Genomic DNA, 27,983 nt, shown 5'->3' on the forward strand with positions numbered 1-27,983 from the left:
TCCATCCATCCATCTATCTACCTATCATCTATCTATCTATCTATCTATCTATCTATCTATCTATCTATCTATCTATCTATCATCTATAGATATCACCCATAGTTTATTTTAAATTTTCTTCTAAATAAATAATTTGTTTTTACTTAGATTATTTTAATAATATCCATCATTGAGTATATGCTTTCTAATATATGTTAAAATGCAACATTTTTCTTTAAAAGCTACTTGTGGGGATGGAGAGATGGCTCAGTGGTTAGGAGCACTGGCTGCTCTTACAGAGGATCCAGGTTTGATTCTCAGCACCCACATGGCAGCTAACAACTGTCCGTAACTCCAGTTCCAGGGGATCTGACACCCTCTTCTGATCTCCACAGGTATTGCAGGACACCTACCTACATCTGGCAATACATTTATACTAAAAAAAATAAAAATAATACCTAAAAAGCTACTTGTTTACCATGTAAAATCACTGTGTACACTACTGGCCATACTCTGCACCACTTTTACTCTTTGGTAAATGTTCAATTGGAAACCTAGACTTTGGCCCATATAGATAATTAAAATATCTTTTTAAAATATTTTTTTTAATTTTATGTGTATGAGTGTATTGCCTGCATGCAGGTAAGTGCACCCGTGTTGTACAATGCCTTCAGAGGTCAGAAGAGGCTGTCAGAGCCCCTGGAACTGGAGTTACTGACAGTTGTTAGCTGCCATGTGGGTGCTGGGATTCGAACCCGGGTCTTCTGTAAGAACAAACAGTGTTCTTAATGACTGAGCCATCTCTCCAGTCCCTATAATATAAAATATCTTAAAGCTTATTTTTAAATTTGAAGCTAATAATCTCTCATTTGGAAGTGAAAACTATCTTGTTGTTAACTGGAAAAACAAGAGGCATGCTTTGAGAAACACCAACCACTAAAATTCAAGATACAAATCAGGAAGGGCTAATTCTTTTTTTTTGTTGTGGTTTCAACAAACACAAAAGCATATAAATTGTACAAAGTAATGAGTACTATGTAATATTCAATGAAGTAAACATTGCCGGATGTACAAATCAAGTTAAACATAGCTATGTCCGGAAACATTTATCATTTGTTTCTGGAGATAAGTTTGAGAGTTCTTTCTTGCAGCCTTTTGAAATGCACAGTCCACAGTCGTTATCTCCATGCACCATAGTGTGTGATGACAAATCAGAAAGTTTTGTCTTATGTCTTAGTGCCCAACGATCAACGTCTCCATATTCTTCCTCCACACTGCCCCGTCCTCTGGCCACCCCAGTCTGCTCTCAATCTGTCAAACGTATTGCTTTCAGATTCCACATGTGAGTGGCATCTGTTCCTGGATTATTTTACTTGATAAAACAAGTTACATCCGCAGTGCTATAAATGACAGGACTTTCAATGAACGAAAGTTTGACTTAGTCATACCAATAAGGGTTGGTAAATCTCGTGCCAGCCACCGCGGTCATATGATTGACCCAAACTACTAATCACCTATTTTCTTCACAGTTGCATGGTATCCCAGCACAGATATGGGTATCTCAATGTGGTTTTAACTTACATTTCCTCGATGATTAATGGTGCTGACAATTCTTTCATGTATCTGTTTGTGCCTCGAAAGTATTCATGTACCTGCTCAGATCTATTGAACATTTTTCTGTTTACTGGGGGTAGGGCATAGCACATGTGTAGAGGTCACAGGATAGTTTTTGGGAGTCAGTTCTCTCCTTCCACCATGTGGTTTCCGGGATGGAACTCAGACTGTCAGTCCTGTCATCAGATGCTTTTTGCCACTGAGCCATGTCCCAGGCCCCTCTATTTCCCGTTTTGAGTACCTCCTGAAGTCTGCTATCAGGCCTTGTCGTACACATACATGGCAAATGTTTTCATCCTTCCTGCTGGTTCTTACCGCACACTTCCAAGTGTTTTCTTTGCTGTGCAGAAGTGTCTGCATCAATGTAAATGGATGAAACCCCATTTCATCACTGGGTTTTGTTTCAAATGCTTTTGAGGCCTTGCACCAAACTGCTTGTTCCAGTGTCCCGCAGCACTTCCCTTATGTTTCCTTCCAGCAATTCCATGGTTTCTGTGCTATGTTTAAGTCTTACATGCATTTTGAGTAAATCCTTGTAACTAGTCAGAGACAGGGTCTAGCTCGATTCTTCTGCATGTATATATCCAAAATGTCCAACATTTGTTGACAAGCGTGCCCTTTCTCCAATGTATGTTCTTGGTGCGTCTGCTGAAAATCACCAGCTGTAGCTGCATGCGTTGGCTTCTGGGCCTCCTGTTCTGTCCTGTCCTGTCCTGTCCTGTCCTGTCCTGTCCTGTCCTGTCCTGTCCTGTCCTGTCCTGTCCTGTCCTGTCCTGTCCTGTCCTGTCCTGTCCTGTCCTGTCCTGTCCTGTCCTGTCCTGTCCTGTCCTGTCCTGTCCTGTCCTGTCCTGTCCTGTCCTGTCCTGTCCTGTCCTGTCCTGTCCTGTCCTGTCCTGTCCTGTCCTGTCCTGTCCTGTCCTGTCCTGTCCTGTCCTGTCCTGTCCTGTCCTGTCCTGTCCTGTCCTGTCCTGTCCTGTCCTGTCCTGTCCTGTCGTCAGCCTGTGTCTGGTTTTCACACTAATATCATGCAGGATTTTTAGTAAAATATGAAGAGCTTTGTATATGTTTTAAATTCAGGTGGTGTAATTCCTCTTCCTGTGTTCTTTTTGTGCAAATAACTTTGGCCATTTGGATTGTGTATGCGTGTGGATTCGTGCGTGTGTGTGCGTGCATTAAATGAAGACAGAACAGTTGTTCCTAAACAAGGTGTTTTATAGTAGTGCATCTGCTGAAGTTCATTTCAGTGGAAATGAAATGTCTTAGAAATTCATTTTTGATTTTTTGTTTGTTTAGAATTTCTGTGCCTCTTTGGGAATACGCTTCATAAAATAATCTCTCCATAAAATAATTTCATCTTAAGATTTTAGGGTTACCTCTTCAGAGCGGGAAATGTTAGAGTAGCCAAAAGCCCCATAAAAAATAAATAAAAGAAAGAAAAAAATTACTCAATTCTCTGTAATCAGTGGAGGCTCAAAATTGAAATTAAATACAATTTTATAGAAAATAAACAAGATACATTTTAAAAAGTAAAAAAAGAGAACTATCGGTATATCCCATTATATACACATATGTAATTTTAGATGTTGATGAAAGTTAAAGTTGAAAAACTACTACCCCCTCAAAAATAATAATTTCACCTTAGTATCTTGGGTGATATTTTAAGTATATTCAATAGATATAGGATAACTGAAATTTTCTTGCTACCCCGAGTCAGTCTTTAAAAGACATTCTGCAAACTTTCCACTTCATTTTTCATAACTGTTGACATGAAATTGAATTCTATTACCCCAGTTAATTCCTGCCACTCCTACTGGGGTTTTTTCCTAATATTTATTTTCTATGGTAAAGTTGTTAGTGGATGAGCTACATTTTTTGTTAGAAATTTCCTATGTCTTAGCTCCACATTTCCAAAGAGGTCAATTGGATAAAACTTTGCAGTTGGCACTGGTCCCTATCCACACTCAACACCGTGAAGATCCTGTGCCAGTCTGTCTGGCTTTTGCCACTACTTCCGATAGGACAGCTGTCAAGATTTTGTTTTGTTTTGTTTGTTTGTTTGTTTGTTTGTTTTGAAGGTGAGTCAATTCTCTAAGGTTGCTTCTAGGATCCTCTTGTTTTCGGGTGTTTATTTAGTGACTCACTGTTATTTACTGGCCTTTAGTTTCATAAGATTTCTAAGTCTTTGTGGTTTAATGCATAATCACATTCAGACTTGGAGGGTTTCTAAAATCTGATTGTGGTGTTATGCATTCTGAAATGATTGTTTACTGTCCACCATTTTATTTTCTCTGAAATTCCAGAAATATTTTGGATCTTTTTACTCTAACCTGTATTTTTATTGATCTTTATTTCATATGAATCTGTGTGGTACAATATGGGAAAGTTTTCTTTTTTAATTGACTGATTCTGTCTTTTAAAAAATATTTTATTTACTATTTTTATTCTATGTGTATGCATGCATTGCCTATGTGTAGGTAAGTGCACCCGTGTCCTGCAATGCCTGCGGAGGAGAAAAGAGGCTCTCAGATCCCCTGGAACTGGAGTTACGGACAGTTATTAGCTGCCGTGGATGCTGGGATTCTTCTGCAAGAACCACCAGTGTTCTTAACTGCTGAGCCATCTCTCCAGCTCTGACTGATTCTTTCTTATTCTGTGGCCATTGTCTGTTTACCTTATTTGTTTTTTTAATTTATATTTTTATTGAATCTGTATACACTTCATACATTTTAATCATATTTAGATCTTTCTTATTTGCGCCTGCCACAGCCCACCCACAGGATTTCACACATTCTTATATGTTAAGGTCTATCAAGTCGAGTTTGTGGACCCAGATATCTCTTGGTGTGAGTTCATCCACTGGAGCCTGTTCACCCTATCTATCATCACTCCCTTAAAAAGGTCAACTCCCCTCCTGGAACAGGGACCTCTGGCTGACTAGATTTACCAGAAGGGCAGATAGGGGGGAATGGATGGGGGTGCTGACAGCACAGTGGACAGTGACAGGGATGGCAGAGTATGGAGCCTCTAGTGGGAGAGGAAGGCTGTCTATCTGACGAGTTGGTATTCATGCTCAGATGCCGAGGAGCTCAGAAGGTGGGTGACTGTGACCAGTGATAGTCATGTATATAGAGATTAGAAATGCATGTGAAAACGTCTCAATGTCAATTGCTTTGGAATGAATTCTTCTGTATGAAAAAAAAACAAAAAACAAGTATCTTCTTGAAGTCCCTCAAATTAAGGTAAAGAATAAGAACAAATCATTCTGGAAGAATGCAAAGGAAAATAGCTTTAGATACTTAAGTGACAATAGAATTTATTCTCATAATTGTTTTAATAGCTTTTGTATAATCCTCATCGCTATTATGAGATATAAAATGTATTAAAAAAATACACTCATTACAAATATTGAAAAAAAAAAAAAAGGTCAACTCTCCCTCACACAGCAGTGATCAGATGCCAACATTGTTGCTCAGCTAAGGTTGGGGCCTGCTGCCCATTTCTGCAGTTCTATGCTGGGTTTTTGTCTGATTGACTTTGCATGGGTCTTGTGCATGCCGTAACCACTGCTGTAAGTTCATATGAGCAAGTTCCTAGGAGCCTGTAAAATCCTGTTTCTATATGGTTATACACCAACCCCGGCTCTTACAATCTTTAGTCTCCCTCTTCCACAATGGTTATGAGCCATGGGTTGGTGAGGTTTAATAAGAGTCCTATCCAGGGACACATACTCCGCAGTGTATTATTCTCTATCTACACTTTGGCCAGTTGTGGCCTTCTGTGTTCATCGCCCTCTGTTACATGAGGAAGCTTCACTGATGAGAGATGAGAGATGCATTAGTGTTCTCTCCACCCCTTGTTCCACTATGTTCCATGAGCCTTAGGTGTAGAGGTTCCATTGTAGATGTGTCACTTAGAGTTGGGCATCTCACAGACACGTTTTCTCCGTGTGTGACAGTTGCGGAACTCTGAACTAGACTCTCTCTGTTGCAAAAGAAGATTCTTTGATGAGTGCTGACTGGTATACTTGTCTGTAAATATAAGGATACATACTTAGCATACAGTAAGAAATTATGTTTGTCTACAGGATGACAGACATAGAATTTTCTCTAGGATCTATGACCTCTCCAGTCATGTGTCTTTGGCTATGTTTAGAGTGCCACATATGAGTTCCCCCCTAGCTGAGAAGACTTTAAAGTCCAATTAACTGTCAATAAAGCTAATTTACCCCCAAGATAAAAGTGTTACTACTGCACTGATATAGTTTGCTGTTTGGTCACTGTTGTGGTTATTAGGCTTTAAAGCTGGGGTTGGACTATTGTTTGATTTTCTCCCTTAGCAGCTTGCATGGTATCTTCCACAGCTATGAGAGCTCGTCTTCAGGGAGGACCTTCCAGGTCAGTTTCCACTCCATTGCTCCAAGTCCTGTGTCCAAAGTATGTCCTGTCTTCAGCAATAGGGTTTTATCTTCAGGTCTGGGGAGATAATTAAGGGCTGGGGCACTGACTAGTCTGTTATTTGGGGAGTCTCTCGGACTACCCTGACCAACAACATGAAGGGAGGTTTCCCCTGTCTGGCTCTGTTTCTTGTTATAACCTTCAGCTGCACACATTCATTTTCATACAGATACTGTCTGTGTGTTTTTCAGCTTTTATTGTGTCTTTATTCTTAATTTCATGTTTCGATTTATAGAAGTTTTCAACTCTTTTTTTGTAAATAAATTGTGTTATTTTGATAGACTTGTTACTTGATCATAAATTTACCACTTTCTGTTTTCTTGAAAAATGTTAAGCATGGTTATATCCTTGTCTGACAACTCCATTGTGTGCAGCTTTTGAGGATTCAATTTTGTAGTTTGTTTTTTTCCCAGCGATTCTTTCTCATGGAAGTCCATCCTATGGTATTTGTAATTGTTTATTATGAGCTCATGTCCCTTGATAATTCATGAGGATTCTTGTACAACTGCATTTTAAAATGTCCAAATAGAAATCATTTGAACTTTCCTGTTCTGTGCCCAGGAACTTTATCGACGAGAATCACTTTAAATAAAATTTTCAGCTCTGATTACTACACATCATACTCCAAACCTAAATCACCATGACACTGATTAGGCCTTATTAGGGAGAATGTTAGTCTCTTATTAAAGAGAACTTTATTTTTCTTTTCTCATGGGCTATAAAACCATCAGGTCTCCTTCTCTGGGGACACCCCCCCTTCCATCTCGTTCCCCAGGTGACAAGGTTCAGTTCTACCAGACTCCCATAACCCTCAGCTGATTGGTCCCCTGCTCTGGACCCATGCTCTGATTCTTTCCCTTAACTGCTTCTAGGATATGCCTTCCATTTCCACTGCGTTTTCGTTCCCTAAATCAACCACTTCCCCTACTTGACAGCTAGCATCCCAGAGTGTAACATTTTTATTTCACACAACAATTTGAGAATTCTGTATTAGGATGTATTTTTTTCTGTACCTCTAGATTATCAAATACTTTAACTACTGAAACTGATGTTGTCGGAACTGTAGACCTTTCCAGACTCAACGGTAGAACACAGTGGATGGGTTGTTTGCATTTAAAGCAAGTGAAAGACATACCATGTTGAATCAGTGAGCTGCCTCCAGTAGGGAAGTTGGAGACCTGCAAGTTTCCACTGTTTTAAAAGAATGAAGATGTTTCCGTAACAGCAGGTGTGGCAAATAACTGTCTTGCTGGGGGCTGTCACCTACTGTCTTTCTAGTTATCAGATCCTAGAAAGAATTCAGTAACTGATTATGGTACCTCAGACGTCCTTTCAGTATACAATTCTGAGAACTTATCACCATGCCCATGGCACTAGGTCATACACAAACTCTCCTTTTCCAACTTTTTCTAGCTCGCCAGATGCACTGGGTTCTTTCTCACTTACTATGTCACATAGTAAATTCTGATCTTTTCACTCTGAGGATGACAAATGATTACTGTGTAAGAATCATAGTCACTCTAGAAAGAGTTGCATACACCAGCAAAGGACACACTTTCTAGCTATATGATGGATACACTAACTCCACATCTAGAAACGACTGCACAACTTTTTCTAGCTCGCCAGATGCACTGGGTTCTTTCTCACTTACTATGTCATATAGTAAATTCTGATCTTTTCACTCTGAGGATGACAAATGATTACTGTGTAAGAATCATAGTCACTCTAGAAAGAGTTGCATACACCAGCAAAGGACACACTTTCTAGCTATATGATGGATACACTAACTCCACATCTAGAAATGACTGCACAGTGTGAAATGGTCAGCTAGCCATACTTCAGAGGGCTTGGTGAACACCTGTGGCTTTCACATTCTCACTTTGGCCACTTGCTAAGGAAAGATGAGCTGACAAAAAGGGTACCGTCGGGCCTTCGAGAACCCCTTCCCTACTTTCCTAGTTTTGGTTATGCGTAGAGTTTTAGACACCCTCTAATCATGTTTCCCTTACCAGAAGCCTATGCATGTCTGAGAATTTTCCAGGTAGAAAGGAAGACTAGAAGTCAATCTGAGGTACATCACAGCTTCTAAAGACTCAGGGTTTGGCTTTATCTCCAGCAATATCCCTTCGGAGAAATGACAAAATGCTCACAGGAATTATTTTCACTATAATCTTACTTGAGTCTCCCTTTTCAACACAAAGTCACATTCCCTGTTCAGGAACTTGTCTTCCAATGGCATCTTCTCATTTTCTATAATGTTTGTAAATGAGTTGTTCTATAACTTACGGACTTTCATAGTCAATATATTAAAGTTTTGCGGAAATCCAGCACAAGATAAAGCACAGTTGGAGTACTATTTGAGATTCATTCTCTAATTATTTCCTTAAGTTTTCCCAAATATGTGAGAGAATTTTTTGTTGAAAAAAAAAAAATCAAATCAAGATGTCATAGTCAGCTTCAGTCGTCAACGTGACATCACTGGGGACAGGGAAGCTCATTTGAGGGATTTCCTCTATTGAATTGGCCTGTGGGCATTTTCTCGATTGTTGAAAGATGTATGAGGGCTTAGGGCCGTGTGAGTGGCACCACCAGGGCAAGTGGGGGTGGGCCATATAGAAAGGAAGCTGAACGAACCAGAGGAAGCAAGCCAGTGAGCAGGGCTCCTCAGGTCTCTGCTTCAGTTCCTGCCTCCAGGTTCTTGCGTTGGTTTCCTTTGACGATGAAATGTGAGTTGCAAGCCAGCTTGCTCTTGGTCAGCGTTTTGTAAGAGCAACAGAAAGCAAACTAAAGCCTGAATAACTGGTACACAGGATATACAGCCATTGCAGTGACCCACTGATGTGCTCCGCGATCGGGACTTTACCTTATCCCTCCTTCCTGTCCAAGCTTCTCCCTTCCCCCCTCCATGCCTTGGGTGTACATTTCCTGGTGGTGATGTTATTCTAAAGGCTTTTCTTGAGGGACTGACACTCAGGGGCATCTCAAGCGTACTGTAAAGTGCTTGATTATATATTCTGTCTGGATGGGTCAGTTTTTTCACCTAAGATTTCATTAATAGATAAAATATTTATGGTTGATGAACAGGTATTCTGCTTCTAATTTTTATAAAAGTCTCCAGCTGGGCCTATATAGTAGTTCACATGTGACATCTGGGCTCTTTGGAGTTTGGGGAGCAGAATTATGAGTTTAAAGTGAGTCTGGGCTACATAGCATGACTCTGCTGTGTAGAGAATCATTAATGTTCTTCACGTTAATGAAGTTGCCTCTTTTCAATCATTCTTTTTTTTCCTATCTCCTTTTCCTACTCCACTACTTATGACTTCTTACACTTTTGAAACTTTCCAGATCCTCCAAATTGCAGCTTTTTGCTGGGATTGCTATTTCACCGATTCTAAGTAACTTTAGGACGCTGCATCTTTTAATGCCCCCCAGTGAGCTCTTCAGTATACCAAAGCTGTGTCTAAGCTGTGTGATCAAAGTGATCCAGATCAACAGTACCTTCTGGGAGCTCATGGTCTAGAAAGAAGATGATGAAGCAGTGTGCTCATAAGCAACCTCTGTGAGTTCTGGACTTGGTCACTGCTGTAAGCAGTTAGTAGTCTTCCAGTTAAGACATGGTTGATTGACTCATTTACATAAACATCATTATGGTGAAGAAACACTAATATTCCACAAAAGATTTCATTATTTAAACAGAAGAGTGGTGTTCTAGTTGTTTGCATGAACTTTTCTTAGGAACTAAATGATATATTTTGTAACTGGGTCAAATAAAACTGAGTTATATAGTTTAAAGAGGTTGAACCAATTACATAATTCCTGAATTTAGACTACTCCTTAAAACCAATTTACTATAATCAACAGAATTCAGTGAACACCAAGAATGCACATCCATAGTCAAGTTCCTGACTTTTTGACCATCAGTATGAACATACCTGTTTTACCAATGCTTGTATTTGTCTGTATTTTTGCAAATTAGGTTACAAAGAGTGTAAATGTCTTAAAGTCAACCCCAAAGAGGATAAAACCATCTTCTATTCTCAAAGTAATAAAATTAGAAATATATTTTATAAAGAATTATAATAAGCTGGGTGTGATGGCCCTTGATTTTATTCCAAGCACTTGGGAGGCCAAGGCAGGAAGATCTAGAGTTCAAGTCCAGGCTGAGCTACATAATGGGACCCTAGCTCAAAGAAAGAACAGATAGTCTAAATGGGTTTTAGCTTGAAGATTTTGTTTAAGATCATATTCTACTGACAACCAGACCGAATTCTCTAGACATGTCTATTTTAATTGGTTGCATAATATTTTATATGGATTATTTTTATTTTATGTGTATGAGTGTACTGCCTACATGTATGTAAGTGCACCTGTGTCATACAATCCCTAAGGAGGTCATAAGAGGGCCTTGGATCCCCTGGAACTGGAGTCACAGATAGTTGCTAGCTGTCATGCGGGTGCTGGGAGTTGAACCTGGGTCCTCTGAAAGAGCAGCCAGTGCGCTTAACTGCTGAGCCATGGCTGAAGAATATTCTAAAATTGTCTTCAGATGGAATGATGACTCAGTGAAGGTGTCATAGCTTTTATGTCTTAGTTCAAGTCCAAGACACTTTACTTACCACATTTTCCTTTTGTCTTGAAAAGTAAAAATCTGAAGTTTTTTTTTAACATGAAGTCCAAAATTATGCAGTAAATCTAAGACTTCAGGTATCAATCTGGGCTCTCCAATGTCATGGTGTGTCGGGTAAAGACTCAGTTTAGATCTCTTGGGGGCAGAACTCTGTCTCGTGGAATAAAGGATCAGTTTCTGCAATATCTCTTTGATCAGACAACAACTTTGTATGTATGTCTTGCACTGGGTTAAACAAACCCAAACAAAACAAAATCAGGCAGGATCTTTTGTCACATGAGAGAAGAATCATTACAATATTCCATATGGAACATTTAAATATTCAAAGTACATAAAATGATTAACTGTACTTAATAACTGTTCAGAAGCTTAAGGATTACCCTTATGGATGATATTTTTATATTTTTTCAAGAAGTGATTTCAATTATCTTTTAAAATGTGGCCACATTGAGATTCTCAGAAACTGAATGATGAAGAATCAATAAGGACCCCGAATTAGCCAACTACAGAGATTCTATTTGAAGTAAAAGTGTCATTTGGTGCCAGCCAATGGGACGTGTTTTAAGAGGGAACCGACCGGGTGAGCTATGGGTCAAATCAAGCAGAACATTGGCATACAAAGTGGTTCCAGTCCTGTGCACCTGAGACACACACCTCTCAAAATTATGAACTTGGCATTCTGAAGCGGCAAGAATATTATGCTGTTGTATACCACTGATAGTCCAGCTTCCTAAAGTAGACACCATTTATGCATTCATACATACATCTGCCACCTACCTCTCTATAAAATATTTATTGAGCAGTTACTACATGTCAGACTCTCACTCTGTACACATGGAGATAGGCTCCTGACTGAAAGAGACAAAGACTGGTCCCTGATGAGCTTAAATTTTAATGCAGCAGAAAGCAATTAGCCATAGAAAGCTACTTTGGAAAGAGTTCCTTCGGATAGGTACAAAGGCTGGGAAGCCAAAGAATTGGGGCGATGTGGTACAGTTGGTGAAGGTGGGTTACGCCTGCCCGGCTCTTCAGAGTTCTTTAGGGGTTCTGTAGAGCATAGGGCCTCTCAGTCTCGGGGCACAGAGGACCCCCCAGAATCTTGCTGAAATACAAATTCTGATTTGTAGGGCCTAACAATCTGCATTTTTAAACCAGCTTCCAGATGATGTTAATACATTTCAGCTTTTCAGACTACACTTGGGTAATAAGGACTTTAAATAAAAATGAGAATTAGAAGGAAAAGAAAGGAAAAGAGAATGGTCTTAGAAATTACCTGTTTCAGTGACAACCCTGTGTATGGGTGCAGAGAAGGATCTCAGAAAATAGGACAGTCAAGCCTGCAGCTCAGCTCCAAGTTTTCCCTCCTTTCTTCCCTAGGAAGCCCTGAGTTGTGGTAGAAAGTCGTAATGTCAGCGCACACAGTCCTGGAGTTCTGAACTTCCTCAGTCTTCACAGCCCTGGAGCCATGACTAGGTCACATGCCCTTGCTGACCCCTACACTATGGGATGTAGGATGCTTAATCAGACTGGCATGCACGAAAATCATAAACACAGGATAGTTTCAGGGCCTCTGTGTGGTTGATCCAAGTTCATTTCTAGATTCATTCTCTCTTACCAAGGAAATTTGATTTCCAAGTATCTCTTGCATCTCTAAACTGTGGTTGTATGACAGCACATGGCCAGCCATGTGGTGATGGAGATGCCTGGAGGAGAGGAAGGTGAGACAAGAGCATTTTTCCCACCAAGAAAGACAATTTCTCATGGGTGGAACCTTTGTCTCTGGTCCTTCACTTTTCTCACCTCCATCACAGAAATGCCTTCCAAAGGTACAGGCATCTTCAGTCAGGAGCTGGTAAACAGGACATAAACCCATGTGTTCAGCACAGCAGAAGACAAACTCCAAAGAGCCTTTGTGTCTGTCCACAGTTCTCGAGTCACCGTTCCCACCACAGCTGCTCAGCTGACTCTGTGAGAAAAATAAGCCCTTCCTGCTGAAACCTGTGTTAGCTGGGTTTTCATTCTTACACCTGCATGCTATGCACATCTAATACTAAGCAAAGCTATTCATTATTATTTCTTCTAAGCCAATTAGTTGTAGGCACATGGAGTTGTAACAAATTTTAGTGTATTTGACAACTGACAACTGGCTCATTCCTGCCAAAAGTCAGACTATGAACTGCATTGCATGTGAACCCTGGTTTATATTACCATTAAGGACAATAGAAAAAGCTTCACATATAAACCCAGAGATTCTCAAGACAAATTTGAAGCGTCCCTGTTTTAGAAACTATAATTGAGATTCTGGAACCTCTCCGTGATGACTGATGATGATGTTGTCATGCACTGAGTAAGCGAATGTCAATCACCTTCCCAGGAAATCTGGGACACTCTGCAAGAAATAAATAAAAGTAACTGCATTGGGCCCTGTGTTTGGAAAAAAAAAAAACAAAAACAATGTGTATTACTAAACTCAACTAGTTTGGATGGGAAACCAAATTAACATCTATGAATAAACTGCTGTAAAAAGAATTTGGAAGATCCAGACATGAACAAATGAGCATGGAGGAAGGGAACTTCTGAAAGGACCGGAGTGTTACATAAGTAACACTTTCCCAGGGGAAATAATGAAAAAGCAAGTGTTTACTCAGTATCTGTAACACGTTGGACACTGTAGGAGATGCACACATATGAGGTTGACTACCAGCCTCAAAGGACGCAGTGACTGGGGGAAGTCGACATAGCAGAGGTGCGACACATCAGCACAAGAAGGGAAAAGAACGCAGCACAGTTCAGGCAGTCCGTGGAAGGATGCTCATCATGAGCTAATGTGGTTTAGGGAGACCTAAGGGAAAGGAAAGAGCTAGGGTTTCCACAGAGAATAGCAATGCTCCAAGCAAGGGAAAAATCGAGGACCTGCGTAACAAGACAGAGGGGAGTAAGCTTTAAGTGAAGATGACCAGCTAAGTGTGGTTAAACTAAAGGCCTCAAGGCTATCAGCTTATGTGGTTTCCAGCAAGTGGACTGTAGGGGCCTTTATTAGCAGATAATTAAATAATTGAACTTATAACTGCTTCACGTGAGCTAACAGCATGGGATGAAGGGCTGTGATTGCATCTCCTTAGTCTTATAATGGCATGGCCCCGATCACCAGTAAGCTGGCAAATCTTTACTATAAGAACTGTCTGTTCCTCCTTCATACCACTCGCGAGAAACCTCTCCACAGCAGCAATGCAGCAGGCTTCCCTGTACAAACTCCCTTGGGACATGTCTGGATTCATCTTACTGTCCATAGGCTGTCTGGCTGTCTCTTCACCACCGTGATCTCCCTACTTCTGGGATCCCTCCTCTTCCTGGATCTTCACACTGTCAGTGTGCTTGCCTCTTCTAGCTCCTCCTCCTGCAGGCTAAAGGATGCACAAGCAGCATAGGATAGCACCAGGTTTTGAGCTAAGATGTAGACAACGCAAAGCCTATGGTTTCCACTTTCACATCCCTAAAGTGCTAGTTTGCTACTGATGGCAGGGATGGAGCTCAGCTGATATTTGTAAATTACTCCATCCAGTATTAGATTTTGCAATTATATTAAATGTTAAATGCAACATTTAAAATGAAATCTATGTTATCGACTTTATTTAGTTATATCCAAATATATGAACAATGTTCAGTCTTCTGCTGTTGCTAAATTCAATAGTGCTCATTTTTCAGTCCTAAGTTTGTTTATTTTCCCCCAGTTTTGAGAGTTCCTGTGACCAGAAAGCCTTTGCCTACACCACCTACTTATATTAAGCCATCATCATGTTTTCTCTTTTCTTTTCAGTATATTTAACTGCCAGGCAGGACTTGAGCAAGAGAAGGATCTAGATTGCCAAGTTCATTAATATATAGGTTCAAATTTTATATTAAAATACAACTTACAGATAGGAAGAGATGTTTAGAGTTTCATGTTAAGTTCACTCCATATGCAATTGTAGACAAAGGTGTTAGTGTTTTATGAATAAAAGGAAAATATATGTGAAAAGAGGTATAGTATTTTTAAAGGTTGCAAATCCTATCAGCTCTGTTGATCACTGTCTCTGTCTCTCTGTCTCTGTCACACACATACGGAGGGGGAGAGGGAGAGGAGGGAGAGGGGGAGAGAGAGAGAGAGAGAGAGAGAGAGAGAGAGAGAGACAAACACACAGATTATCAGTTGAAAGCTCCTACAGGTACATACATAGAGCCTTTTCACTTCATGGTCATCTTTACCAATCTGTTGTTGATGGAAAATCTCCAGTGTATTTCACTGAATTCTATGGTAACGTTTTCTATAAAATATCATTTCTTTCATTTCAAATGAAATCCCCAACAATGTAGAGATTCATGGTTCAAGTACTTGTTCAAATGAAAGTCACACAATTTATACCTTTGAAATGAAGAACTTCTGTGGGGAATTAACTGAATTGACCGAAGCCTTCTGTACATCACTTAGATAACTACAAGGAAGCAAGGTTGGGTGGAATCAGGCCGAGCCTCATTGAGAGTTTTCTGATGCTATGAAACAACTCTGCCACATTTACACAGGGACAAGGAGGTTTTTAACAATGTTTACATGCTTCACCTGGACATTCTGAAAATACCCCACGATCACCTGTACCTTCATGTCAGTTATGCATTAGTTGGAGAAATTGTAGGGTATTTGTTCACAATTAGTAAAGGCTTAGAAAAGAGGAAAATCCACATTTATTTTTTCTGACCCCATGCTGACTTGCAATAGCCTCTCTGCCTCTGTATAAACACAATATGCCTGTGAAACATATATGTGGTAACAACAGGGCAAAGGTTTTCTTAGGAATTCAGTAGCTATTAGAAATAATCACTTCACATGAAATACTCATCTGAGGAGCCAAGTCACAAGGCTAGAAAACGTTCAGAAATGTGCTAGAAAATTTTCAGGAATTTAAAATTCTGTTTTCTACAATATAAACATTAGAAGTATATTTTCACTTCAAAACACATAAGAGATGGTCTTTATGACGTACATGTTTCTTGAACAGAAACAGGCCTATTGCCGAACACTTTTAAAGATATTCACTGCAATACACACGTAGGCCTCATCATAGTGACACTGGATTGGACTTACTGTGATGCTCTTAGTTGCCCCGAGTTCAAGGCCTTGTCCCTTACTCCCCAGTGCCAGGTGTGATTCTTCATACATGAGTAACTCTGTGCCACAAGCCTGCCCCCTTTGCTCCTACCCTCACTTTGTCCCATGAGAAGAGGAGGACTTTAAATTGAATGAGTTTGAAAGAGAACATGGGCATATCTAAGATGGCCCTTCTCAGTGTGTGGCTATCATCGGGCCTTCAAGTTTAAGCTACTCCTGGATGGGCTTTGTCTCTGGCCCAGTCCAGCTACCAACCAAGGGCCAACTTTTTACAAGTCTGGAGCTGACTAGGAGAAAGAAAGATCACCCCACCTGGACGTAGGCTCTGCAGTGTTTTGTTTTGTCAGAAATAAAGGTGATAGTTTATTCTTCGACACACTGTACTCTTTAGAACCTAGTGGCGAAAAGGAACATTATTTGATTTTTTTGCTTCCAATAACCATTTTTATAAGATTTTTCATTTTCAATTATGTGAATGTATGTGTGTCTGTGTGGGATGCCCCCAAAGGCCAGAAGAGAGAGCCAGATCCCCTGGGGTTGGAGTTACAGGTGGTTGTTAGCTGCCATGTGGGTTCTGGGCACTGAACCTGGGTCCTCTGCAAGAGCAGTCAGTGCTTTTAACCACTGATCCATCTCTCCAGTACCAAAAGGCATTTTTTAAAGAGTGCTTTCAAATGCTCTCAAACCTTGAGTGTCTGGACTGACCCACTTGCCCAGACTGGCCTGCCAACATGGTGATTTCTCCTATGGCACCAAGTACAAGAAGCAGAAGACAGAAATGATTCAAAACTTTGTTTAAGGCCCTTATGTCCAAAGAAAACCAATAAAAGTTGATTAGACTGACGCTTTTTGATAAGAACAAATCCATAGGCTTTGTATGGGGATAAATGTACGTGCCATGATCTAATGCATCGGTTACTCAGAAATCCTTCTTTTGCATACTCTGATATTTTGATATTTCAAAGGAAATAGTTCAGACAAAAGCTACATACACCAACACTAACTTTGGAGCAAGATATTCTGTAATAGCCAGGTAACTGTGACCGTAAGACTATTCTTCTCTTGTGTATTTGAAACATGCCACAGCGTCGTCAAATTCATAGGGAAACTGCCATACATTTGCAAAGACTGCAAATGACAGAAGTAGGGAACCAAACCCCAATCGATGATCATTTCAACAGACAAACACGCCTAAAACAGTGGTAGACATTGTTAACATGAGTCCTTTGTAAAATGTTATCGTTGTTGAAACATCAAGCAGGTGGTTCTATGAAGAGTTCACTACAGGGCATGGAGAGTTGTCTCAGCAGTTAAGAGCCCTGGCTACTCTTACAGAGGACCTAGGTTCGATTCACAGTACCCACATGGTAGCTAACAACCATCTGTAACTAGTTCCGTGGGATCTGACGCCCTCTTACGACCGCCACAGGCATTGTATGACATGGGTGCACTTACATACAGGCAGGCAACACACTCATACACACGAAATGAAAGCAATAAAATATTTTAAAAAGAGTTTACTACATATAAAATCCATACAAGAACGATTTCTTTTTCTCTGGCTACCAGAATATCTGATTCCATTTCTGCGTACAACAATATGAGCACTTTTTTTCCAGTGTTGAGTTTTGCTAGATAACTTGAAATGCAAGGGATTTTCCTTTTTTGCAAGCAATTTCTTAATAAGCAATAAAAGATAAAAGGGCAAACAGCATAAGCTCTTAGAATCTTTTAAAGATATCTGCAAAGCTTGTTTGTGACTTAAAATAAGCTTACTGTTGCATATTATAAAGTACACATTTGCCCCATTGTATCTAACACCTTTCACACTGTTCTTACTATCTAACATCAAGAAACAGACATTGGCACTCCTGAGTTTTGACCCATAGAAATTTAGTTGTAACTGAGAGATATTTTAATGATATATTTTAACTTCACTCATTCAAACAATTCATTTTTTCCTAATAAAATGACATAAGAATTCTTATATTGTGGTAAATTATTTTCTTGTCCACATCCGAGTCGCAGAGGCACAGGCAAGTCTTGTTCCTGTCAAACGAGTTGTTATTAAAGGCACGTATGTCTTTGATTTAGGCTCATGCACCAAGTACTGACTAAGAGCTGTGAACAGTTATCAGTTGCTGTTTTCTAATAGACAATTTTTTTTCTTTCCCAAGTTTTAGAGTAAATCATTTTGAAATGTCACTCCCTCTGGCGATATCTTATAGAAACAGTACGCACCTTCTTTTTTATCTTCTGGAGTAATCTTCACTTTTGTGTCCGTTATATCTTTGAAGGAAGCCAGAAAAAGGACCACGTCTCCTTTCTCATTCTTTATAGGGACAATATCCAATAGGCACCAAAATGGAGACCCTACAACCCAGATAAAAGCACAGGTCAGCCTCCTATATCCCTATGAAAACCCAATCACTGATAAAAACAAAGCCCTTCGCACTTTTATTTCCTGTCCCACACTCTCCCATCTTAAGAGCACCAGCTTTCAGAGTCAAGGAGTAACAAGTTTATATTCATATCTCTTTGTTCAAAAACTAAAGACTTTCTTGAAAATAAGGTAGTATTTAAAGCAGACATGTCTGCCTGTGCGGACACATTCCTGCCTATGTCATTCAAACTGCATTTCTTCTTTGAGCTTGAGGTTGAGGGATCCTACTTAGTGTTTGCCACGTTGACTCTAGAATTAAGACCCGTGTTTGGTATAAGTTTACAAGAGGCTTATTCAATCAACTTAAAAGCCAAAAAGCATCCACCAGAATGGGAACAAAAACCAAGATGGAAAACACCAATTATTTTTAATGTGTATGAGTATATTGCCTCCTGTGTGTAAGTGAACCCGTGTCATGCAATGCCACAGAGAACAGAAGAGGGCGTCAGATCGCCTGGAACTGGAGTTACAGATGGTTTTTAGCTGCCATGTGGGTTCTGGGAACCAAACCTGGGTCCTCTGCAAGAGCAGCCTGTGCTCTTAACCACTGCGCCATCTCCCAGCCACATGGAAAATGCCAATTTTGAGAGGATGCCAAGGCACTTAAACTCTCAGACATGACTGGCTGGTTTCAAGGTAATACCACTAATACCAGTACTTTAAACACTGTTCAGGATTAGGAAACTTTATATATAACACAACAGTATACATCATTGTGAGTGGGTAAGTACTACTATGTACGTATTTCTAAACAGTTCTAACATGATGATGAGTCAAAGTAGTTGGCTACAAGTGAGTAGAGTGAACATGGATTCACGTTCAGTAAGTATAAAATAGGCAAAATTAGATATGGTGCTAAGTTAAAGTCAGTGATTATCCTTCAGGAAGATGTGATTAAAAGCAAACAGCAGAATGAGGTCACTGGAGTGAGTTATGATCTTTATGTTGTCTATATATAGGTGTTTATACTTTGAAAACATGCATTTTGCATATATGTCATATCTGATAATATCTCTCAAAAGGCAAGGCTGTGGTTTGAATGTGAAATGCCCCAGGCTCATGTGTTTGAACACTTGGTCCCCACTGTTAGGTTCCTGGCAGGCTCCTAAAATGGCTCTGCAGCTCAGATATTCTAAAACAGTGGGTTCAAACCTAGCCGGGGCAAGTCCCTCTGCTTGTTGGGAGACCCACCAATCCTGAGCTAAACTGCCCAGCCTACATCATAGAAAGTTACCCAACCACCTGACTGCCTATGAAAGATGTCTGACTGCCCCAGCTCACTGCTGTTTCCCTGCTCTCAGAGTGGCAGCCCACGGGTCTGTGTGCTCTCAAATGAAGTGCTGCCCCCCCCCACGCCACGGAGTTGCCTGGTTGGTGGTCCTCTGCGCTCCTCGTCCGTACACCCACCTAGTGATGCTGTTTTAGGGGGTAGTAGAACCTTTAGGAGGTAGAGCCTTGCAGGAGGAAGGCTGTCACTGGGGGTGGCTTTGAGGTCTATGGTCTCTTGTCTCTGCACCTCCTGTGTGGACGAGCTGAGCTTCCTAACCCTCGGGCGGGCCTTATACTCCTGCTGCCAGGGCTTTCCCACCGCGATGGACTACTACGTCCCCTCTGGAACTGTAAGCAAAATTCATCTTTTCTTTCTCAAATTGCTTTTTGTTTCGATTTTTCTATCACAGCAGCAGCAAAGAAACCAATGCGGGCAGTTCACCTGGAGAAAAGGAATCTTGTCATGTAGACTCACCCTAAAATCATAGTACTCAATGGTTGGCCTATTATGTAAATGTTTTTATTGATTTTAAAACAGGTATTTAAGTTTTTCTTGTTCTATGTTTTCTACTAAAAGGCATTTTAGATAGAAATATTTGAAAATGATGGAAATAGGGCAGAAAAGATGACTCAGAAGTTAAGAGCACTCTTGCAGAGGACCTGAGGTCAGATCCCAGCACCAACATAGCAGCTAACAACTGTCCAAATCTCCAGTTACAGGGGATCCAATGTCCTCTTCTGGCTTCTTCAGGCATTGCATGACATGGGTGCACTTACAGACATGCAGATGAAACTCTCAAGTCAAAACTAAGAAACATACAAACGTTGAAAATATTTTTTAAAAGAAAATGGTGAATTTATTTAAAATTATTAATCTATTCACACATAATTCTTCCCTTTTGTGATGAAAAGTCTCAGTTCTATGGGATTTCTATTCTAAATGTCTAAGATATGCTGCTAGCATGAAATATGCATATGATATATCAAGTAACAGTATGCATGGAGCGTATACGTTTTCCTCCATATTCGGAGTCTTAGATTTTTCCCTGTGCTTTTTGGATGCAGACTCAGCATCATTTATCTGCCCCCCCTACCTTTAAGAGAGCAACCTCAGTACCCCATTGGTCTCACCATGCCTCCAACACTGAGTCACATGACCATAAGGAAGCCATGGGATCTCCTTGGAACTTTCCATCGTAACACGGTCACACCCACATCTAGTAGTGGACACAGTGAGCCTAAAATGCTGACACAAGTCAATTCAACTGTTCAAGAGTAATGGATAAATGTCAGAAGTGAGCTACACGATCCAACCTACACGTCTCCCCGTCGCCCACGCTGGGTGTCCTTTCACATCGTATCTGTGACTACCATTTCAAGTTGGGAGCCTTTGTCATCAAGCTTGTAACTGTGGTAACAGCATCAGGAGCCATCAGGTCAAAATGTCAGCTCTCTGAGAAAGTAGCAGTGGCTGGGGCTAGAGACATGACGCGGAGGTTAAGAGCACTTCCTGTTCGTGCAGAGTAGAGCTTGGTTTCTAGAACCCTCGCTGGGAGGTTCCTGACTGCCTGCAACTTCAGCTACAGGCCCGGGGATCTGTCACCCTCTCCTGGCCTTTGCCATCTCAGCACACACATGTATATGCACACACGTGTACACACACATACATGTACACACACGTGTACACACATACACATACACCTACATACACACATGCACGAACAGAACCTCTGCCCAGGTGAAGCGATGTGGTTTCGAAAGAAGCCAAAGCACAAAGTGAGGTAAAAGCCAAGAAAACAGCTGTCAGCTGGCGACAGTCTCTAATGAGCTTTGCAGGCCCGGCCCTCATTTCACATTATGTTCTGGAAGAGTGTAAAGTTTACTTTGAAATTCGTCTTTTAAATCGCAAAATGTGATCTTTGACATCTTTCAAATTCAGTAAGATTTCATTAAAATGAGTTAGTCTGAACTCAAGTTTCCCAGTGGTTTCCCACGGGGTCCACACTGTCAGTGCCTCTATAATAAGAAAGGTTTAGCAGGAAAATATAACAGGGACACAGAGGCCCCGTCCTTCTTTCTCTTCCTTCCTTTTTCCTTCCCTTCTTTTCTTCCTCCCTTTCCGTCCTGCCTCCCCGTCTTCCTTCCAGTCTGAAACTTACTCAACTGCTTTGAACACCTCCCAAGTTGGAGAACAAAGCACATTCCGCTTGCTTGTTCCAGAAGAGAAAGATGCCCACAGTCACTACCGACACCCTTGACACAGCCTGCCCACTCCTCCTAGCCCTGCTTGCTTCCATCTCTCTGACACGCTCCTCTCCCAGGCTCTCTGACAGTGTTTTCAATCCTGTGTGGCTTCAATAATTCAAGGCTGTTCTCCAGGTTTTGGCATTTCCTGCTTCACTCACCAGCAGGATGGATGACAGTCAACTTTCAATCCAGAGTAATTCAGGCCTGGAGTCATAAATGTCTCATAGAGTGATGGTGATGGTGGGAGTTACTAAGTCACTTAGCCTTGAATTCAGAGATGCTAATGGTTCTTAAGAAGAGAGTTAGAGAGCAGAAATCTTGTGTCAATTTTAACTCTGTCTGTATATAGCAGCAATAATTACCATGTGGGTTGGAAGTGCCCAAACAGAGGAGGTACTGCCAGGATTTCAGTTAATAACACCTTTAATTTCCAAGGATAAATACGACTGATGGAGAAAGCAGGGCTTATACCTTATATGGTAAAGTGTACTTCGGGAATTGAATAAATAGTTACCTTAGGAAGCAAGGGTATAAAAGAATTTGACTTGCTAATATTTACAGCTACGGGAAGACTCATTCTCTCTGTATATCCTATTAAGGCTTAAATACAAAATGTTCCCTCACAGGTTCATTGTTCAGTACTTGGTCTCCAGGTGATGGTTCTATCTGGAGAGTTTCTGGAGACCTTGGGATGTGGGGCATAGTTGGAGGAAGTAGGTCACTGGATGTGAGCCTATAAACTTTATACATGGTTCCCAGTTCTTTTCCCATCTCTCTTTGCCTCCTGTCCATCATGAGGTGAGTAACCTGTGTCATATCTTGACAGCACAATGAGGCTCTACCCCACCACAGGACCAGAAGTCTCTTTTCCCATCTCTCTTTGCTTCCTGTCCATCATGAGGTGAGTAACCTGTCATATCTTGACAGCACAATGAGGCTCTACCCCACCACAGGACCAGAAGTTAGGAATCTGACCGTCTCTAAAGCGGTGAGCTAAAATAAATCTCTCCTCCCTTAGGGTGAACACATCAGGCATTCTGTCACATTCTGGCTAATACATACCCCCAAAAGATTATATTTGGCAAAAGCATAAACTAATAATAAGATGTTCAGAATAAGGCCATAGTTTAATAACTAAATCCACACAGGTATAGATATAAGGAACATTGAGACCTGAGTAGCTTTGTTTGCTGTGATGATTGTGCTGTTATGATAGGGGACAGTTTATTGCCCAATGTAACAGAACACCTCAAAGTGGGATGTGGACATCGCTTAGCCCTTGTTTTTATTTTAAACAAGAGCTTGAGTGGAACTTCATAGTGAGTGTGTGATTATTTTCTTATTTATTATTTCCTAAAATTATGTGTGTATGGGTGTGCCTGTGTGTCAGTCTATGAAAGTGAGTGCAGTGCCCTCAGAGCTGTTAAAAGAGGGCATCGAATGCCCTGGAGTTCGAAGCAGTTGTGAGCCACCTCATGTGGGTGCTGGGAAATGACTCGGGTCCCTTGAATGTAACTATGGACATAATATCCTGCGGGTTAGCAACATCAGTGTCACATGACCTGAGCACCTTGAGGTATCATGGTTCCTCTTCTCTACTAACACTGTCTCAGTGTTATGGACTTAAGTGAGAGCAAGACCTTGGCCAGTCTTAGGACTTAGTCTTGGTGTCGATGTGAGAAAGGGGCTGCAGGTGGCAGCACTGAGCATAGGAAGCTGCTGGGGGCGTTTGGAGCTGCAGAAAGCAGAAGGCGGTGGTGGGAGTCTCCACTGGACTATCATAGAAGTCCATCACGCTTGCTACCTCCTTGTTCTGGCTTTATCTCTCTCTCTCTCTCTCTCTCTCTCTCTCTCTCTCCCTCTGGATTTCTTCTCCCTGACTCTAGTCTTCCATATATTTTTCAGTTGTTTTTGCAAACAGACAGCACGGGGTCCTGCCCAGAACTCCCAAGGGCTCTGCTGCTGCGGGGCATCACAGCTTTACCATTCTGTATTCGTCAAGGAAGGTCTGTTTTCAAGAGATGGCAAAGGACAGCAAGAGTCCGGGAGGTAAGCGTGACCAGCTGAGCTAATGAAAACAGGATGCTGAAGAGGTGGGGAGGGCTCCCTGGAAAACCCAGTTGCTTGATTGACAAGTCTCTGTTGCACCCCCTTGAGCACCCCTGGCACAATGGTACTAGGATGAACGTAAGGGTTGTTTAGAGAAATAGCAGGTAAAATCTTCACCTTTCTGCAGTGAACACCTTTCAAGGACTGTCTGTCTCCAGTGCAGTCTGTACAGTGGTAAGTCTTTGTCCACCCATCTGAATCTACCATGAGTGGACAACCCTTCTGCAAATGACCAGGTTCCAGTGAAGCAAATGAAATAGGGGCCCTGGCACTTGCAGAGCAGGGGAAGGTAGAGTGGGCTAGACAGGGGCTGGCCTGAAGTCAAACCATCTGGAGACCACTCTGAACTGGGCTGTGACTGAGGATACACTGCATTTCAATGTTTATTGAAAAGTGAGAATGGCTGTCATAAAAAGTTTTCAATTTCTTTGAAAAAGTGTTTTCGATTTCTGTCCATTTCCAAAAAGTAAATGTGGCTGGAAGAGGAGTTCAGCACTAGTTGACATCCATGAGGCCCTGGGTTTGATCCTCGGCACCTAAATTAATTTAATTTAGAAAGACTGGAGGACACACATCAGATAGTAGTAGTGGTGGATTGTAGGATTATAGTTTGTCTACCTCTTAAGGTCTTTGCTATTGAGTTTTCCAGGTAGAATACGTAAAAGGAATAAGGAGTGAAATTGTGACAAGTTTAAAGATCTGGAGCCAGAGATGTAAAAAGTTCAAGTCTGGACCCAAAAGACTGTGGAGACAAGTTTCTGTGAAGGTCACTTTAAGAGATTCTTCATGTGTTGTTGAGTTCAAACACATACTCCATTTCAAACTTATAGAACTTCTATGTTCAGTCAGGGTGTTTGGAGAGAGAGATAGAGAAGGGAGGGAGGGAGGGAGGGGAAAATCCTGTATTAATCAACTGCTTTGAATGTGCTAAGGGCTTTCGTTTCTTTTCTTTCTTTCTGTTTCTTTTATGTTCCAAGTTTCCTTTCTCCTTAAATAAGAAACAAGAAACAAAGAACCTCTGTTCCTCCCCGAGGAATATGCAGAGCCATGTCTAGGAAATTCTAATAATTAGGAGCAAGAGGATCTAAACTAAGCCCCCAAGACATGCCTCAGTCAATAGTCCCAATGCCTGGTTCGGCAAATCATTTACTCAGTTGTGGATCTGAAGAACTATTACCTGATTAAAAAAAAAAAAAACACCCGAATTTCAAATGATAAGCATGGATGATTCAGTATTTTTTATGTACAGTTAAACACAAATCCACTGGGAGCAAGTTTGGATGAGGAAAGAGGCCTGCCGAGGATCCCTGCATTATTGATAAACACTGAAGTGCTGTGAGAAGGTCATAACAGAGGAATTAGTCATTTATTAAGCATATACCATGTGCTAGACACTGAGTCACATGCCTTACATAAATCATATCTAAATGTCACACTGGTCAGTTGTGACCACATTTGATCATATTTCACAGTTGTAGAAGTTGAGATATTTGCTGTTTCTCAGAGCCGTAGGCCTAAAATATCAAAGATGAGAATTTACACATGACACTGAGTTGGACTCTCTAATTTTATTTTAATATTCTGATAATGATCCCATTTTATGAACAATACTTTAGGAACTCAATTTTATTTCTATCTCATTCTCCTTTCTCTGCATGCTGCAGGGTGTGATAAAATATGCCTTTCAAAACGTCCTCATATAAGAAAAAAGTGCAGTCCCTGTGCCGTCAACAAATTCTAATTCGATCAGAGCGGGATCTTTCTGGGGCGAGGCTCCACTGTTTCAGTTTAGGATGGAATCCGCCTGTCTTTAACATGCACATGGCTTTAGACCTTGAGCTTCTCTGTGCATTCGATCAGACAAGGGATCAGGAAATCAATGCTGGCTCGGTTTCAGCGTGTAGGTCCTGACAGGTATTCACGCACTCTGATTACAGTGTCTCAGTTCCCCAAGGGGAAAGGGCTGCAACCCCGTCTTGCGACATGGTCACAAAGCCTTAGCCTAACCCTACTGCCGCTGTGGATCTGCTTCTTCCAGTCCTGGGAAGCTGGAACCGTGCAGGGCCTACCAGGGTCATTCTCAGAGCACAGAGCAGCACCCCCAGAATCCATGTCCTAAGACCCAAAGTAGCAGGGGACACTGAGTCCCAATTCTTCCACAACAGAGTGATGGGACCATCTCTTCAATGATGCTCTGGAGCAAAGGAACCAGATGTGATTCGTCATCATTAGTGAGCAGAAAGCTTTCTATGCTGACAGGTTTGGCTTCACAACTGCCACGTGGAGCTTCTTCTCTGAGAAGAAGCCATTGAAATGAACTCATTCCCTTGATACTTGACTTGAAGGAAACAATTTAAGATTCCATCAAACTAGCAGTTGTTCTGTGAGAGAGAACTTGATTAAAATGAGAATTTGAGGATTAAGTTAACCTTCTTTAATTACACAAGGCTTTGGCTAGAAGAATCCAAGGTCTTATGAAAACAATGAGAATAACCCTTGGTGCAGAAAGAGATGCTGTGCCCACACAAACAGGGCATTGACAGGCTGGGTTCTTTAGGACCCAAAAGAAAATATTTGAACGTTATAGCAAAAAATAATAATAAAGAAGAGAAATGTTAAGGGTGATGTGCGGGCACGTGTAAGAGAGTGTAGGACTGCAGAATACTTCTCTCTTGCTCTCTCTCTCTCTCTCTCTCTCTCTCTCTCTCTCTCTGTTGCATGCATGGTATACATGGTATATGTCTAAGTATGGTGCACGCACATGAGTGTTCCCGTGCAGAGGCCAAAGTAAGACATCAGGTGTCTTCCTCTATCACTCTGTCTTGTTGCCTTGAGGCAGGGTCTCTCACTCAAGCAGAAGCTCGCTCACTGTTCAGGGCTAGGTTGGCTGGCAGTGAGCTCTAGGCATTCACCTATTTCCATGCCCCCAGGGGATGGCCTGGGATTTGAACTCAGGTCCTCTTATCTCCTGGGCAGGCATTACACGGCATGGGTGCACTTACATACATACAGGCAATGTGCTCATACACATAAATAAAAATTAATAATAAATAAAATATTTTAAGAAGGTCAGGCAAATATCTGAAATTTTTTGTCACCAAATTAGGTATCTGTGCCATCTTTCACTCATACCTTAAATGAATGAGAGGTCTTGATATTTCACATCCCCACCAGCACCTCGTGTCTTCAGTCTTTTGGGCACTGGCCAGTTCAGTAGGAGCCTAGTAGCATTGTACCATTGCACTAATTGCAGATTTTCAACCAAGTTTACTGACAAACAGTTTTCCTGTTTACCCCTCCATTCATATATTCTATATATGATTACAGCATTAGGTGGCAATTTAGCACTGTCTAAGAATATGCCAACAGCAAACATACTGACATTTCCTCCATTGTGCAAACTCAGTGCCCGATGAAGACTGGCAAATGGCTTGCCAGATTGCCCTGAGTCACAACTTGGCAGGAGGCTGAGGAGGAACAGTCAGGCGTCTTCCACAATGTCTAGCCTCCCCTCAAACACAACACACACCTCACTAGAATTGGAGGTCAGTCTGCATGCCCGGAAAAGCACTGTGCTATCCTCCCCACATCACTCCAGCTGAGCTTGCTTCCACATGACTTACCTGACATCAAGACAGATATCTATCTATGAAGAATCAATTCATGTATAATGTTTTCTCATTAATTCTAAGGCTTCCTCTGACAGAAAAAAAGGTAGGTTTCAAGATTATATGTGCAATGAATATAAAAAGTGAATTGTCCAAAGTGGTGAGGGATCTATTTGGCTAGTCCATGTCACAGATTGGGTCATTCACCTCCAGAGGTCAGCAAGCATAGGCTATCAAGTGCCAAGCAATCGATCATTTTGGTCCTGTAGTCCACCTTGACTCTGGCTCAGCCATTCAAGTCGTGTCTACAGTAATAAAACAGCAGTAGACAGTACAGAATCCAGGAACATGAGTGTTTTCCAGCAATTCTTCATTGACAGAAACAGGCACCCAGCCAGGTACTAGTCATGATTTACCACCTCAAGATAAGGAAGCCGACAGGCTAATGAGCCCTGCACACTAGGGATTATTTCTTTTTAGTGTTATATAT

At 41.2% G+C, this 27,983-nt stretch overlaps 1 protein-coding gene across 1 annotated transcript in view; it reads right to left on the bottom strand.

The window, feature by feature from the left end:
• The window catches only part of Kcnh8 (potassium voltage-gated channel subfamily H member 8), a 418,565-nt gene that overhangs the window by 250,144 nt on the left and 140,438 nt on the right, over window positions 1-27,983 (bottom strand). Inside the window, exon 3 of the mRNA XM_008849967.1 lies at window positions 18,059-18,190. Coding sequence (XP_008848189.1) covers window positions 18,059-18,190 — 132 coding nt within the window. The remainder of the gene's footprint in view (window positions 1-18,058; window positions 18,191-27,983) is intronic.

This window comes from Nannospalax galili, unplaced genomic scaffold (genome assembly GCF_000622305.1).
Source record: "Nannospalax galili isolate Female #2095 unplaced genomic scaffold, S.galili_v1.0 scaffold364, whole genome shotgun sequence".
Lineage (NCBI taxonomy): Eukaryota > Metazoa > Chordata > Mammalia > Rodentia > Spalacidae > Nannospalax > Nannospalax galili.